This window comes from Tupaia chinensis, unplaced genomic scaffold, assembly GCF_000334495.1.
Source record: "Tupaia chinensis unplaced genomic scaffold, TupChi_1.0 Scaffold139457_1, whole genome shotgun sequence".
Taxonomy (NCBI): domain Eukaryota; kingdom Metazoa; phylum Chordata; class Mammalia; order Scandentia; family Tupaiidae; genus Tupaia; species Tupaia belangeri.
The window spans coordinates 1265998-1279455 of NW_006199342.1; the positions used below are offsets into that span (position 1 = coordinate 1265998).

Consider the following 13458-nt stretch of genomic DNA (forward strand, 5'->3'; position numbering starts at 1 on the left):
AGACAGCTCTCGGGCTTGCAACCCATTAGCGGCTTCCTTCGCTACTAAGCGCAGCCTCCTCTCCTCTTACCTCCCGCATGTACCCTGAGCTCCAGCCCTCCTGACTCCTGCTTTTTTCTCACTTTACTGCCTTTGCTAGGTTCTGTTTTGGTCCCAGAATGACCTTGCATTCAGCCTATCGTGCTGTGTGGCTGAAATGCTGTCTACCACAATGAGCTCCCTTGGTCTCATTAGAAAGGGATGACTGATTCATCTTTTTATAAAAGTTTCTTTCTTTCTTTTTTCTTTCTTTCTTTCTTTCTTTCTTTCTTTCTTTCTTTCTTTCTTTCTTTCTTTCTTTCTTTCTCTTTCTTTCTTTTCCTTTCTTTCTTTCTTTGGTGAGAGAAGAGAGAGAAAGTGGGAAAAAGAGAGAGAGAAAAATGAGAGAGAGAGAAACAGGCTCTCCCCTACAGGGTTTGGTGTCACAATCCACCTCCAGTCTTAGCCATTGCGGATCATAGACACATCTTGTGCTCAGCACACTCAGTGAGGTCTCCGGATACAAGTCTAGAACCTTTCCATGTGAGACGGCCTGGCAGAGTACTGTATTTTACCATGGTGCTACCATCTAGTCCCAAGCAATTCAACTTTTGACTTCCATATTGCTTTGTCTATACCACTGTGAAAGCCTTTATAGCATTTATACTGTTATTTGTTTATAGGCCTACTTGAGAATTCTTAGAAATGGGAGGCTAACTTTCCATTGTGCCCATAGTTCCAGCAGTTGGTAAAGCTCATGGCTCATGGAAGGAGGCATGATGACCACGGACAGGTGGGATGAGGGCTGTTGTTGAGCTAAGAGTACCACTGTCAGAGCCCTCTGCACTGAGAGTTTTGAGAGCCAGAAGTGAGGCCTGTGTTATTTCATTCCATATGCTTCCTACAGTTCCAAAAGACCAAGAGATGACATTTATGATCACAAAACCACCCAATTCTCAAGGTAGCCAAGTGACAGAGAACCTAGAAGTAACCGTGAACCTCAAGGAACAAGTCCTATACTTTCACCCTATGATCCAGGAGCAATTTTACTGGCAGAGACTATTACTATAATATTTGAGGAAATAAAATAACAGTTGTATTTGTTTATGTAAGGTATGATGAAGAGTTCTTGTGTGTTTTATTTAATATTTGCCAACTCATTTATTTTGTTGTTTCAGACAAGGATTGATAGATGATGGAAGGTTAGGAAGAAATGTAAATAAAAGAAATTGTAATCATTGCCCTAATCCCTAATTTTTTCTTGCAAACTGGGGCAAGATGAGCTTAATTTTGCTTTAGTGAAGGAACACCATGTTGCAACTGATGAAATACCTGGGTAGAGACTTCCTAGTCTAATTTCCCACCACCATAAGAAGTAGCAGACAGTTATTTTGTATAAAAGCAGATAATTGTTTTTCTCCAGTTTGATGGTGGCTATTTGTATTGATCCTTAATTGAACAAAAAGGTATAAAAGCAGGTAATTGTGTTTCTCTAGTTTGATGGTAGCTATTTGTATTGATCCTTAATTGAACAAAAATAAATGGTGTTTTCTAGGATCTCTTGTCACTGTTTCTTGATCTTTGACGGTAAAACTGGTTGTTCTATGTAGTCACATTAAAATTTGTGTAGGTCAAAATAGATTGCTAAATTTACTGGCTAGGGCTTACATGTAAGGAATTTCGAGGTGGGATTCTTGTTCACATTGTCAGGTTGCAGAAATACGGGTTACCTAAAAGTTTTGATTGTGCTGCTATGGACAATATGTGAATAATTCATTAAGATGTAATAATCAGTTGGGAGTGGAGAAGTGAGGGATATTTCAAATGCTGAGTTGAGTGCATATGATTGTGTGTGTGTGTGCACATGCAGTTTCACTCATCCCATTCTTATTAATCCTGGAAAGATTTTTACCTTGAGAATAGTGACCCAGAGAGATATAAATAGTAAAATTAAGAGGCACTCCTCAAACAGAAAGAGCAAAATTATTTAGTTTGGGTTCTCAAGCACATTGCCATTATTTTAAAATTATGTATGAAATATCCTTGTGATTAAAGTTTGTTTGAGACCCTAAATTTCTCATAACACCAGCAAAACCATACTAAAGCTCAAAATATTTATATCTCTTTTTCTTAATTAGATTTTTAAAAGCCTATTCATTTATTTATTCTGAAAGAGAGAGACAGAGAGAGAGAGACCCCCAAAAGGAACTTTATTCTGCAATCTGCCTCTAGCCTCAGCTGGCCAAGATCATGGGAACGCATGTCCAGTGGGTACAGGAGGCCTCATGGCGAGAACCTGGGGCTTCCCTGTGTGGCTTTAGCATTGTGGGCATGGCATAGCTGCTGTGCCACCTCAGCTGGTCTTCTTGATTCATTTTTGTTCAGCAATCTCTGCCATAGCACACCCAGCTCTTCTGACCCAAACCATGACTTTTTCCAGGTGCAAATAGATGTCCTGGATCTGAAACACTAATTTTAATAATTTTCTCCTGATAGGAATTCATGATTATACTGTATATTTTTTCATTATAAAAGATGCCAAAGTTTCAGAGTTGATATGACCATTGCTACTTTTTATTTTAACATTAAAAAATATTTACTTATTTATTGTGATTCATTTTGGGCTGTAGGCCTGAGACTTGAACCATGGTCAGCCATGTGGGTGTCCAGCGCCTCAACCACTATGCCTCCTGCTGACCCCGTGATCATTGCTATTTTGAATCTACCTTTTCAGATATGTCCATCTCTGGAGTGCTAGAGGATAGCCTGGAATTGGATGGTTTTGTGTTGTCATGTCCTCTTAAGGAAACTTTGACTTAAATACTGAGAGTACCTGGGAGGGAGAGTAAATATAAAAGTTTAAAATAGCTTCAATATTATTCTGAGTAGAAGTTTTGAAATATTCTTAATTGGGACTTTTTTCACACCCCCCTCCCCCCCAGGGATTAGAAAAAGAACAGACGGAAAGGATTCCCAGATTGGATGAATTAAATCAAACTGGACAAATCCTTATGGATCAGATGGGAAAAGGTGAGACCCTTTTTTTATTCATATTTTTCAGATGGTAGCACCGAATCACATTTACAGTTTGACATATCAAATATTTATTTGAACACTCTTAACTCTCTTTTTACTATAAAAATGATTTTAAAAATTTTTCTTAGGTGGCAGCATCTTTTAAAAAATGAAATCTTATCCTGACATTGATTACAAGAAACTGATAATAGCAAACTTGTTCTGCTGAGGCATGCCAGTTAAAAACCCACTGGTATAGATTTAAAAAACCTCATCCTTTGGGATCATGTATTGGGACATTTTGCAGGGAATTGGCAAAAGAAAACTTTAGCATTTGGGAAATGAACTTACATTAAGGTAAATCCATTGAAAGGACTTGATGTTTGATCATGTTGAGTGCATTAATTTACTGCAGTCTTTTTATAGTTAAATTTGATAAGGTTATTGTATTTGAAATTCTTAGCTGCATGCAAGAACTACTTTTTTTTTTTTTTTTGGCCATTATTCCCAAGGTCAAAGGATCCTAAAGATTAATTTTTTGCTACCTGTAATTCTTTCCTTGGGCTAGCTTTGAAGACATTTCTTGCACAGTCTACTTCTCAGTGTTAAAACTATTACATTAAAGTGCTTTAGGGATCTGCTGCAGCTCTCTTTGAGAAAGTTGCAGACATCTAAGGCAGAATTAAGAATATTAGTTTGATAAGAATCTTCAAGCAATAGCATTCAATCTTTTTTTTTTTTTTGACTTTTTAACTAGAGGAAGTATAACTTATACAAAGCAAATAGAATAGTGGAATGAACTTCCTTGGACCAAATACCTTTTTCAACAACTGATGACATTTCTGCTACTCTGAAATTACCGATACCTTTACTTACTCCTCATCCTCTTGATTAATTATTATTATTTACAGGTTATTTTAAAGTAAAATTTGCTCTTATTGAAATATGTGACACTGGGGCCTAGCAGGTGGCATGGTGGTTAAAGGCACTTATCCTTTTGTGCTTCGCTAAGTAGATAAGCCTATAAAGTGTGATAAAGGTTCTAGATTTTGTAAACGTTTCCCCTCGTTTCAATAATGATAGATTAAAAAGTGTGAAGTCACATGGTAGCAAATAGCATGAATATGTTGCATTTTGTCCTATTTATATACCTAATAAAATGTGCCGTTGACTTTGATTTTTAAATAGTCATCTCTAACAGTTGGATGTTGTGTAGAAATAGAAAATTTACAACTCTGGATTTCTGGGAGCAAAACATTTTTAAAGATGACATATATTGGGTCATCAGGGAATAGGAAACTATGTCATGACTCTCCCGATGATCTAATACTTTTTGTTTTTAAAGGTGCAAATTATGCTTTAATCATTATTTGACACCATTGCAGCTAGTGATATCTCATGCTTCGAGAAGGGGAGATTTAAACTTTTAGAATTCATTTGAAGGGCCAAAGAAGATTGAATCATGATATATTGTTGGAGAATAAATAATTGAAGTTTCTCCAGCTTCCCTGGTACCTGAAATGAGTACCTCTTACCATTATTCTAAATGAGTGTTGATAATTTTCCATCTCAGAAATATTCTTCACCAGCTTAATGTTCTTCCATGTTTAACATAAATAGCCTTGACATAAAAATGCAGAGGCCATTGTTGCTCCTTGTGCCCACCTAGACTAGAAATGACTCCGCACAAGTGCAGACTGTATCGCCATTGTTCAGATAGTTCGTCTTGAAAATGGCTATTTGTTTTGTTTATGACCCGTATTAACAAGGATAATTTAACATGGACTGTGGAGTGAATGTTTCCCTAGGTTTAATGTTCTATTCCCAGCACAGCAGTGGACAATGAACTTTAGCAACTGATACGGGTGATACATTCAAATTATGTCCTGGTGTGTTTGCATTTCTAATTTTCAGTGGATAACAGTGTATTATAGACATTTTTTTTTTTTTGAGAGATTTTCACTGTAGGGCGCGTGCGCTCGCCAGACAGAGAGAGACATAGAGACAGAAAGCGAGAAATCACCCCCCAGGGGGGATGGTCACGCCGCAATCCCTTCTCCTCCATTCTCCTCTCGGGGTCTTGGGCACGCACGCACACGCACCCGGCGTGAGTTTTAAGCCACCGGGTCCAGGACGTGAACCGCGGTCGACTACGTGGGAGTTCAGTGACATAGCCATTACGCTAACTGCTGGTTCCCTATTATAGACATTTTTAAGGTGGAATCCTTGGTACCTCCTAAGTGACATTCTCTTTTACTGCTTTTTTTTTTTTTTTTTTTTAGTTGGAGCTCTTTTTACTCAGGATTTTAATTGCATATGTTTAAATTCACAAAGCAGAATTGCTTTACTGTCCTCCGACTCAGTAACTAAACTTTTTTGTTTGTTGTTTTTACTTGCCAGAGGGCGGGTGTGCCAGAGAGAGACAGAGACAAAGTGCAGAAAGTGCCCTTGATGGGCACGATCACACTGCAATTTGTTCTCCATCCTGTTAGGATTTTGAGCATGCGTGCACATCACATGGCATGTTTTTCAAGCATCTGGGGCTGCATCTTCAACCACTCAGTCAGCCACGCAGGATTCAGTTTTCTTAACCAGTAGGCCATGAGGTCTGCCCTAATTAAAATGTTAAGTTGATCTTTTCCACATGAATGTTCTCTTCTAAAGTTTCCTTTGCAGATTTCTCATACTTTTTCATAGTCATTTAAAATAAAATAGTATTTTAAACTGAGGGAGGGACTGTGATAAAACCTGTTGTTGTATATAGCATTATCACTTCAGGAACATTCTTCACAGTTCAAAAATAGGAAACAAACAAAATGACAAGATTCCAGTTAAAAAATTTTTTTTTTCCTGCTGTGTTTCTAAAGTAGATTGTCTTACCACTATTTTGATCTTTTGGAATGTGCTTATCTTTGTGCAGTGTGCCTAGGGGACTTGAAGATGCTCCTTGGACCTGGCTACTGGCTAATGTTCCTGTGTTTTCCATGTTGCTTCCCAACAAAAGAAATTCTTGCTATTCATTTTGCAATTTATATGACACCATGCTTTGGTCACAAAAACTTGACCTGTCTTCTAGTTTTTCTAACCAGCTGGTTTTTTTTCTTATGGGAGAAGGAATATTTTCTGATGTGAGTGCCCCTGCGAATCCAGGCAGTTGATTTTTTTTTTCCTGGCTCAGATTGTAAGATAGCAGAGTGGTGGGGTGCTATGGATGGAAACTCTCATTCTATAGAAAAGGCAGTGTCAGGACCAGAAGTTAGTGTAATAGCTATGTTGCTGGACTTCCATGTAGTCGACCGCGGTTTGAGTCCTGGACCCGGTGGCTTAAACTCATGCCGGTCACGTGTGCATGCGTGCCCAAGATCCCGAGAGGAGAATGGAGGAGAAGGGATTGTGGTGTGGCCATCCCCTCTGGGGGGTGATTTCTCGCTTTCTGTCTCTCTGTCTTTCTGGTGAGCGTATGTGCCCTATAGCTAAAACCTCTGAAAAAAGAAAGAAAGAAAGAAAAGGCAGTGTCAGAGCTCTACTGCTATGCCTTTCTAATAGCCATGCCACTCCTGAACTGGTGGTTCAAGACCCCCTCATCCTTTGAGCAATTAAAATAAACTTAATTATATTTAAATGTATCATTATAATTAGTTGCTGTTTTGTTAAAAAGGATGTAAGGGAGTGATTATTATATATGACATTCCTCATTATTTTGTTTTTCATTTTTATCTACTTATTTATTTTTAGCATTTTCCCCTAGAGCACATGCTCTTGCTTGAGAGACATAGATAGAAAGAAGGAAAGTGAGAAATTATCCCCCAAGGGGGATGGCTACACTGCCATCCCTTTCCCATTCTTCTCTCAAAATTTTTGGCACACATGCACATGCACCTGGTGTGATTTTCTAGCCACTGGTTCCAGATATGAACTATAATTCACCGTATAGGAGTCTAGCGCCTTAACCACCACGCCACCTGCTGGCTTCCCTCATTATTTTAAATATTTTAGAATGTTTAGAACATATTCAAAACAAGTTTTCTAATAATATATGATGTTTGTGCTTACTTTTCATGTCTGTATAGAAGGCCTTTCTGTTGAAGAGATAAACAGTGTTCTGGAGAAGATTTTATCGGAATGGAAGACTGTGTCTCAGCATTTGGGAGATCTAGCAAAAGCAATTAAGCTCCAGGAAGATATAAATGCTTATTTTAAGCAGCTGGATGAGCTTGAAAATATCATAAAGTCAAAGGAGGAGTGGGTAAAACACACCCCCTGTGCTGAATCTTCCCAGCAGTCCTTACCAAATTTGAAGGATTCCTGTCAGGTAAAGAGCCAACTGGCCAACTATCTGCAACGTGAAAGAATACTATACCTGGCTCCATATTTAACAGGGTGCTTCTTCCTTTTTTTTTTTTTTCTTTTTTGTTTTTCATTGCCAGAGGCTGTGTGTGTGCTGGCTAGAGAGAGACAGACATAGAGACAAAGAGAGAGGAAGAGATAGAAAGCACCCTCCAATGGGGTGTGGTTATGCGGCAATTCTTTCTCCAATTCTCCATTTTATGTTTTGGGAACACACACACACAAACACACACATGTTCCTGGAGTGTTTTCTAAGCTGACATGGCTAGGATTTGAGCCATGGCCATGTGGGGTCAGGCTCCATTAACCACTAAGCTATCAGGGCTGGCCCAGAGAGTTCTTGTGTCATGAGCTTTAAGTGATTTCTGCTCTGATTAAATTTCCATGAGAATGTTCATCTTCAGTGAGTTATAAGACCACGTTTTCTCATTTTTAGCGAGAACTGACAGACCTCCTTGACCTCCACCCTCAAATTGAGATGGTGCGTGCAAGCTGCTCAGCCTTGAAGTCTCGGCCTTTTGCCCCAGCTTTCATCCAGCAGGACTTCGATAGCTTTATGGGTCGCTACCACGCTGTGCAGCAGGATTTAGAAGATCGCCAGGAACAGCTAAATGGTAAACCCATTCTCTTGGTTTTCTTTCTTTCTTTCTTTCTTTCTTTCTTTCTTTCTTTCTTTCTTTCTTTCTTTCTTTCTTTCTTTCTTTCTTTCTTTCTTTCTCTTTTTAATTTTTCATGCTAAAAGTGTATGCACTCACCAGAAAGAGAGAGATATAGAAAGAGCAAGAGTAGAAAACAAACCTCCAAGGTCACACTCAATCCCTTCTCCTCCATTTCTCTCTCCTTCTGGTAGTTTTGGGTGCTCATTGTGCCTGGCATGTTTTCTCAGTGCCTGGCATGTTTTTCAAGCTGCTGAATCCAGGACCTAACTGTGTAGTCATCTGCATGGAATCTGTCTGCCTTAACCATGAGACTGCAGAGTCAGCCCATCTTCCTTTTAGACTTCTTCCATGTGTGAGGAAGAGATAGAGGGGGGAAGAGAACATGAGCACTTCTTTAGTATATAATAAGTTTGCTATAAGGTACATGTGCTCATCAGAGAGAGAGAGAAAGAAAGAAAGAGAGACAAAGTGAGAAACCAATCCACCAGGTCGAGGACTCGAACTACAGTTGATCAGGTGAGAGTCTAGTGCCTTAAACACTATGCCATCTGCTGGCCCCAAAGCGAGCACTTATAACAGAGTCTTGATGCTATAAATCACACCCCAGCATCAGTAGCCCTGGGTCATGGGCAGGCACGTGCCTGGGGTACTCAGGGAGGTCTCCAGACCTGAATCAGAAACCTTCCCATGTGGGCTTGCTTTGAAGAGCATTGCATTTTACTCCTGTACCACCATCTGCCCCCTTGGTTTTCTTTTTTGAGGATTTTATATCTTCTTTCTCACTTTGCTGTAATGTAAAAATAATTCTCAGTGTTTGGAATTGTAGTATAGCTTCTTGTTTTGCATCAGCTTTGTGTTGTTTCCTTCTGTGTTTGTATTGTTCAAGGTCTTAAAGTGTAATCAGACTATTTCCTGGATTCACACATTTGTACAAATACAAATATCACACACTCTAAAATTGTGTTTGTAGTGTATAATGCTTTTGATAGAGTTTTTGTTTTGCCTTTTGATGTGAAACAGGTGTTGTTTCTTTCTTTGGTCGAGGAGGCTAAACAGCATCAATATCATTCTTAGTGGGACTCTTACTTTCATTTGCTCAAAATGGTTTCAGTTTTAGCAATATCATTTTTTTTTTACAAGAAATCATTTTCCTCCTTTAGAATTGGAAAACTTTTAGAATTCTTAGAATAGACCTTGTTTTGGAAAGCTAGCTGTTAAAGGTGTGCATGTGCCCTATAGTAGAAAATATCTGAAAATAAAAATAATTTTGAAAATTTATCTTTCATTTGTCACACTTTCCTCTTTTGCTGCTGTTTAAGTGGGGAATCGTATTGTGTTATGTATTGTTACAGGCAGTGCTCTTCCTTCAGCACTTGTAGATTGTGTGATGACTTCAAGAGTTCGTACCTGTGCATATCAAGCAGATGGATCCTGTTGCCTTTTTTTCTAGAAAGGAATGTGGACATCATGTCTGTTCACTGACTTTGTGTGAAATAAATGCTTGAGAGTACCTCCTTTTGAACTTACTGGTACAAAGGATGCTTTCATTTTTACAAGGATTGGTAGACAGTTTAACTTTTGCTATTTCCTCTCACCCCTTTGTGCCTCAAATGAACCCACTTTCTTTGCATGGAAGTGTATGTTATTTTTACAATGGTGACTGAAGTAGTCACATCCCTGGTGTCTTTAGTAGCCATTTCTCCAAGTCCCTGTGGCAGCCTGGCTACAGTATTCCTATGTAATGTCCACACCCTGCAGATGGGTTTGTCTACATGCTTGAACTTACTGGAAGAGTGATTGAGGGGACCTTTGTTTCCTTTTATTCTTTGTGCAGCTATGGGGGAAGTAGAGATTATATGGGACAAAAGGAGCATTGTTGTTCCATCTTCAGAGAGACATTTCATCATGGTGAAATGAAGAAAAATGATAGCGGTTTAGTTAATATGGCAAACATCAACATCCGCAGGAATGAAGTCACTGTCTGCCTTTCAGAAATACCAGTAGAATGATCTATTTTATTAACTAACAGAGATGCTTTTTAATTTTAATCAGTGGGTTTAACTTATTATGGACTGGAGTTCATTTTTTACATATTAAAATTAATGGTACATATAATAATAAGTTCCTAGTGATATTTTCTCAAAGTAAGTGTTTTTAAATAAACAGAAATGAAGAGCCAGCCAGGACATGCATATCTGGAAACATTGAAAACATTGAAAGATTTGCTAAATGATTCAGAAAATAAGGCCCAAACATCTCTGAATGTCCTCAATGATCTTGCAAAGGTGGAGAAGACCCTGAAAGAAAAAAAGGTAATTTATATTTTAGGTATTAGATATCTAGTGCCATTTCTATTTTCTAGTATCACATATTTTGAAATGTTTCTTAGTCTAATTTTAAGAAAATATTGTCTGTTTTTGCTTAAAATTTGTCCATAAAGTATTTATAATGTAGAACTTTAGATAAAAGAAAAATTATTATTAAATATTGTAAAAATTTAGATAAAATAAATGTTATTATTAAATATTCTTTTTTAAAGTTTATTTTTGAGACATACACACACACACACACACACACACACACACACACACACACAGACAGACTCCTGACAGGGTCCTGTCATGCCAGTAATAAAAGAAAAGCATATTTTCTCTTTCTGTTGTAGTTAGCTTAAAACTCCTCACTGGTTCATAATTTGCTATCTTCAGTAAGATGACCAATATCAGTGGAATTGATTTTTCTGTGTATATGTTTTCTTGAATTGAATAAAAATGCTTCTGTGGCCATTTAGTTGAGTGGCCTTATGTTTCTGCACTGTCTCATCTGATGAAAAGGACCAGCCAGGGGCCAGGAGGAGGCGTGGTGGTTGAGGTGCTGGACTCTCACATAACCAACCATGGTTCAAGTCCTGAACCTGGCGGCTTCCTTTCTCACTTTTCCTCTCTCTTCCTGTCCCTCACTAGTGAGCACATGTGCCCAAATCAAATTAAATTATAATAATAAATAATATTAAATAAATAAATAATTTAAAATATGAAACCAGGCATTGAGCACTGCACACTTGGTCCACACACTGGGTACGTTGTTTTAGTGATTTTTATTGTTGATAATATGTTATGTTGCTCACACAGAACTCCTGAAAGAAAAGCTTTAATTTTTAAAATTATGCTTACTTTTGTGAGCTTTTTAACAATTCTTCATTTGATAAAATGGTTATTTAAAAGTGCCTTTTGAGTTTATACAGCCTATATTACTATATCTGAATAGATACATTATTATACTTTGTTTTTGATTTTTAAAAAACTTTTTTTAGGCTCTTGATGAAATTCTTGAGAGTCAAAAACTTATACTCTATAAACTTGCTGAAGAAACAAAGGCGTTGAAGAAAAACGCTCCTCCTGATGTTGAAAAAATATATAAGCAAGAATGTGATGATGTCCAAAGAAAGTGGAACACACTGAAGAGCAAGGTTTCCAAAGACCTGCATTTGCTCGAAGAAATTACCCCCAAACTCAGAACTTTTGAGGTAAATCCAGAAACCACTGGTGGCTTAAGTTTATGACAGAGTAAATAGTAATTATTATGTAAGACTCAACTATGTATTATCTGAATAGTTTATATTCTTTTGAATCCCATATTTATTATGTACTTACATGGGATTTCTTACTTGCTTATCAAAGACATACTGGAGAACACATTGATTTCTTTTGCCTTCTAGAAAAAGACTGTTAGAGGTAAACTTGATTTTGTAGATGATTGAGAATGACTTGAAAATAGACAGAATTGCATTTTAGACATTGGAGGCTTAGAGAAATGCAGACTGGTGATTGAATCGTGGTGGTAACTCAGTTGGAATGGTAGCAGTAACTCGGGTATACCAGATGGTCGGGTCCTTAAGCCAGGTGTTTTTTTTTTTTTTTTTATTAAGATTTCTGTTGTTTGGGATTGAAAAGCTGAACTAGGCCATCCATAAACAGTGTCTGTCTGGGAAGTAAGCAGACACAAAAATTCAGAAGCAAGGTCTTTCTCTATATCTAAAAATGTCAACAGATAAAGCAGTGATAAAGTCCTGGAGGAAAGGATAAATCTGAGGGCATGTAAGGAGAAAGTCAGTGTCATAAAAGACAAGGGCAGGTAGGACAGGCAGGATTTCGATGTCCTGCCTGTGAGAAAAATGAAGTGGAGTTTCCAGATCATCTGGTCTTCTAATAGGAAAGGTCTGGATGGAGAGTGGAGCAATCACGGTCCCTCGAGACTACCTTCCTTACTTTGGTCTTTTTTTTTTTTTTTTTTTTCTTTTTAATTTCCCATTGATTAGGATCGTTGTCTATTTTTTTTGTACCGATGCATCCCAAAGTAAACTTCTAGAAAAGTGTCTTGTATAGAGAGAGCACTCAATACACATATTTTTTTTAGTGAATAAATGTGATTAGGAGATTTAGATGGAGATATTTATCAAGGGGGCTTCAAAAATATGTATCAAAAAATAAAATTAACATAAATTTTTAATTAATTTTAATTTTTGCTAAATGGTGCATGCATTTCCCAGAGACAGAGACAGAAAAAGAGAGAAAGAGAGAAAGAGGTAGTGAAAAATGATCCCCCAGGGGGAGTGGCCCACTACAATCCCTTCTCCTCCATTTTCCACTTGGGATTTTAGATATGTATGCACATGCCCCAGGTGTGTTTTTCAGCCACCGAGTCTGGGACTCAAACTGTGCAGCTGGCCATGTGTGATCCAGCTACCTAGTTTTTTGTTTGTTTGTTTTTGTTTATTAAATCTTCCATGATAGAGCATGTGTGTGTACACAGGAGAGCAATGGGGATGGGGAGCACCCTCCACAAGGTCTAGCTGCACTGCAGTCCCGTTCCTCCAGTCCTCCAGCCCATCAGCTCTTAGGTACTCACATGTGTGCCTGGGGTCATACAAGTTTTTAATAGCATGTACCTTCCATTAACTTTTTTTTTAATTTATTCATTCTCTACATTAATTCACTATACACCATCACAACACACAAATGAATTTTCCATCCAAAATACACTGTGCATTGGCTCAATCAAGCACATCAACATACATGTTCTCAGCAAATTATTTTCCAATTCTTATGTCCTGCATACCTTGCCTTTTGTTTTGCCATCCTTGATTCCCCATCCCCCACCCTCTGCCATGTCCCATCCTCCTCCCCCATTGTCCCTGGCATCCACGGCTGCCCTCCATGCCCTCTCCTCCCCACTCAATTGTTCTGTCAATGAACTTAATTAGTCTAAATATATCCAATAGCTAGCACAGCTGACACATACCTATACATGTACCCAAGTCTGACTTTAGACATAGACCCCAGTGAGTAAAATGAACCTTCTATAAAGTAGTACCCCGCTGTGCCCATACAGCTTGCTGCAGTCATCAAATGTGCATTTT

At 38.1% G+C, this 13458-nt stretch overlaps 1 protein-coding gene across 1 annotated transcript in view; it reads left to right on the top strand.

The window, feature by feature from the left end:
• UTRN (utrophin) overlaps positions 1 to 13458 on the top strand; it is a 645934-nt gene that overhangs the window by 202266 nt on the left and 430210 nt on the right. Inside the window, exons 19-23 of the mRNA XM_006161924.3 lie at positions 2961 to 3048; positions 7104 to 7345; positions 7817 to 7994; positions 10206 to 10351; positions 11353 to 11565. Of these exons, the coding sequence (XP_006161986.1) occupies positions 2961 to 3048; positions 7104 to 7345; positions 7817 to 7994; positions 10206 to 10351; positions 11353 to 11565 (867 nt within the window). The remainder of the gene's footprint in view (positions 1 to 2960; positions 3049 to 7103; positions 7346 to 7816; positions 7995 to 10205; positions 10352 to 11352; positions 11566 to 13458) is intronic.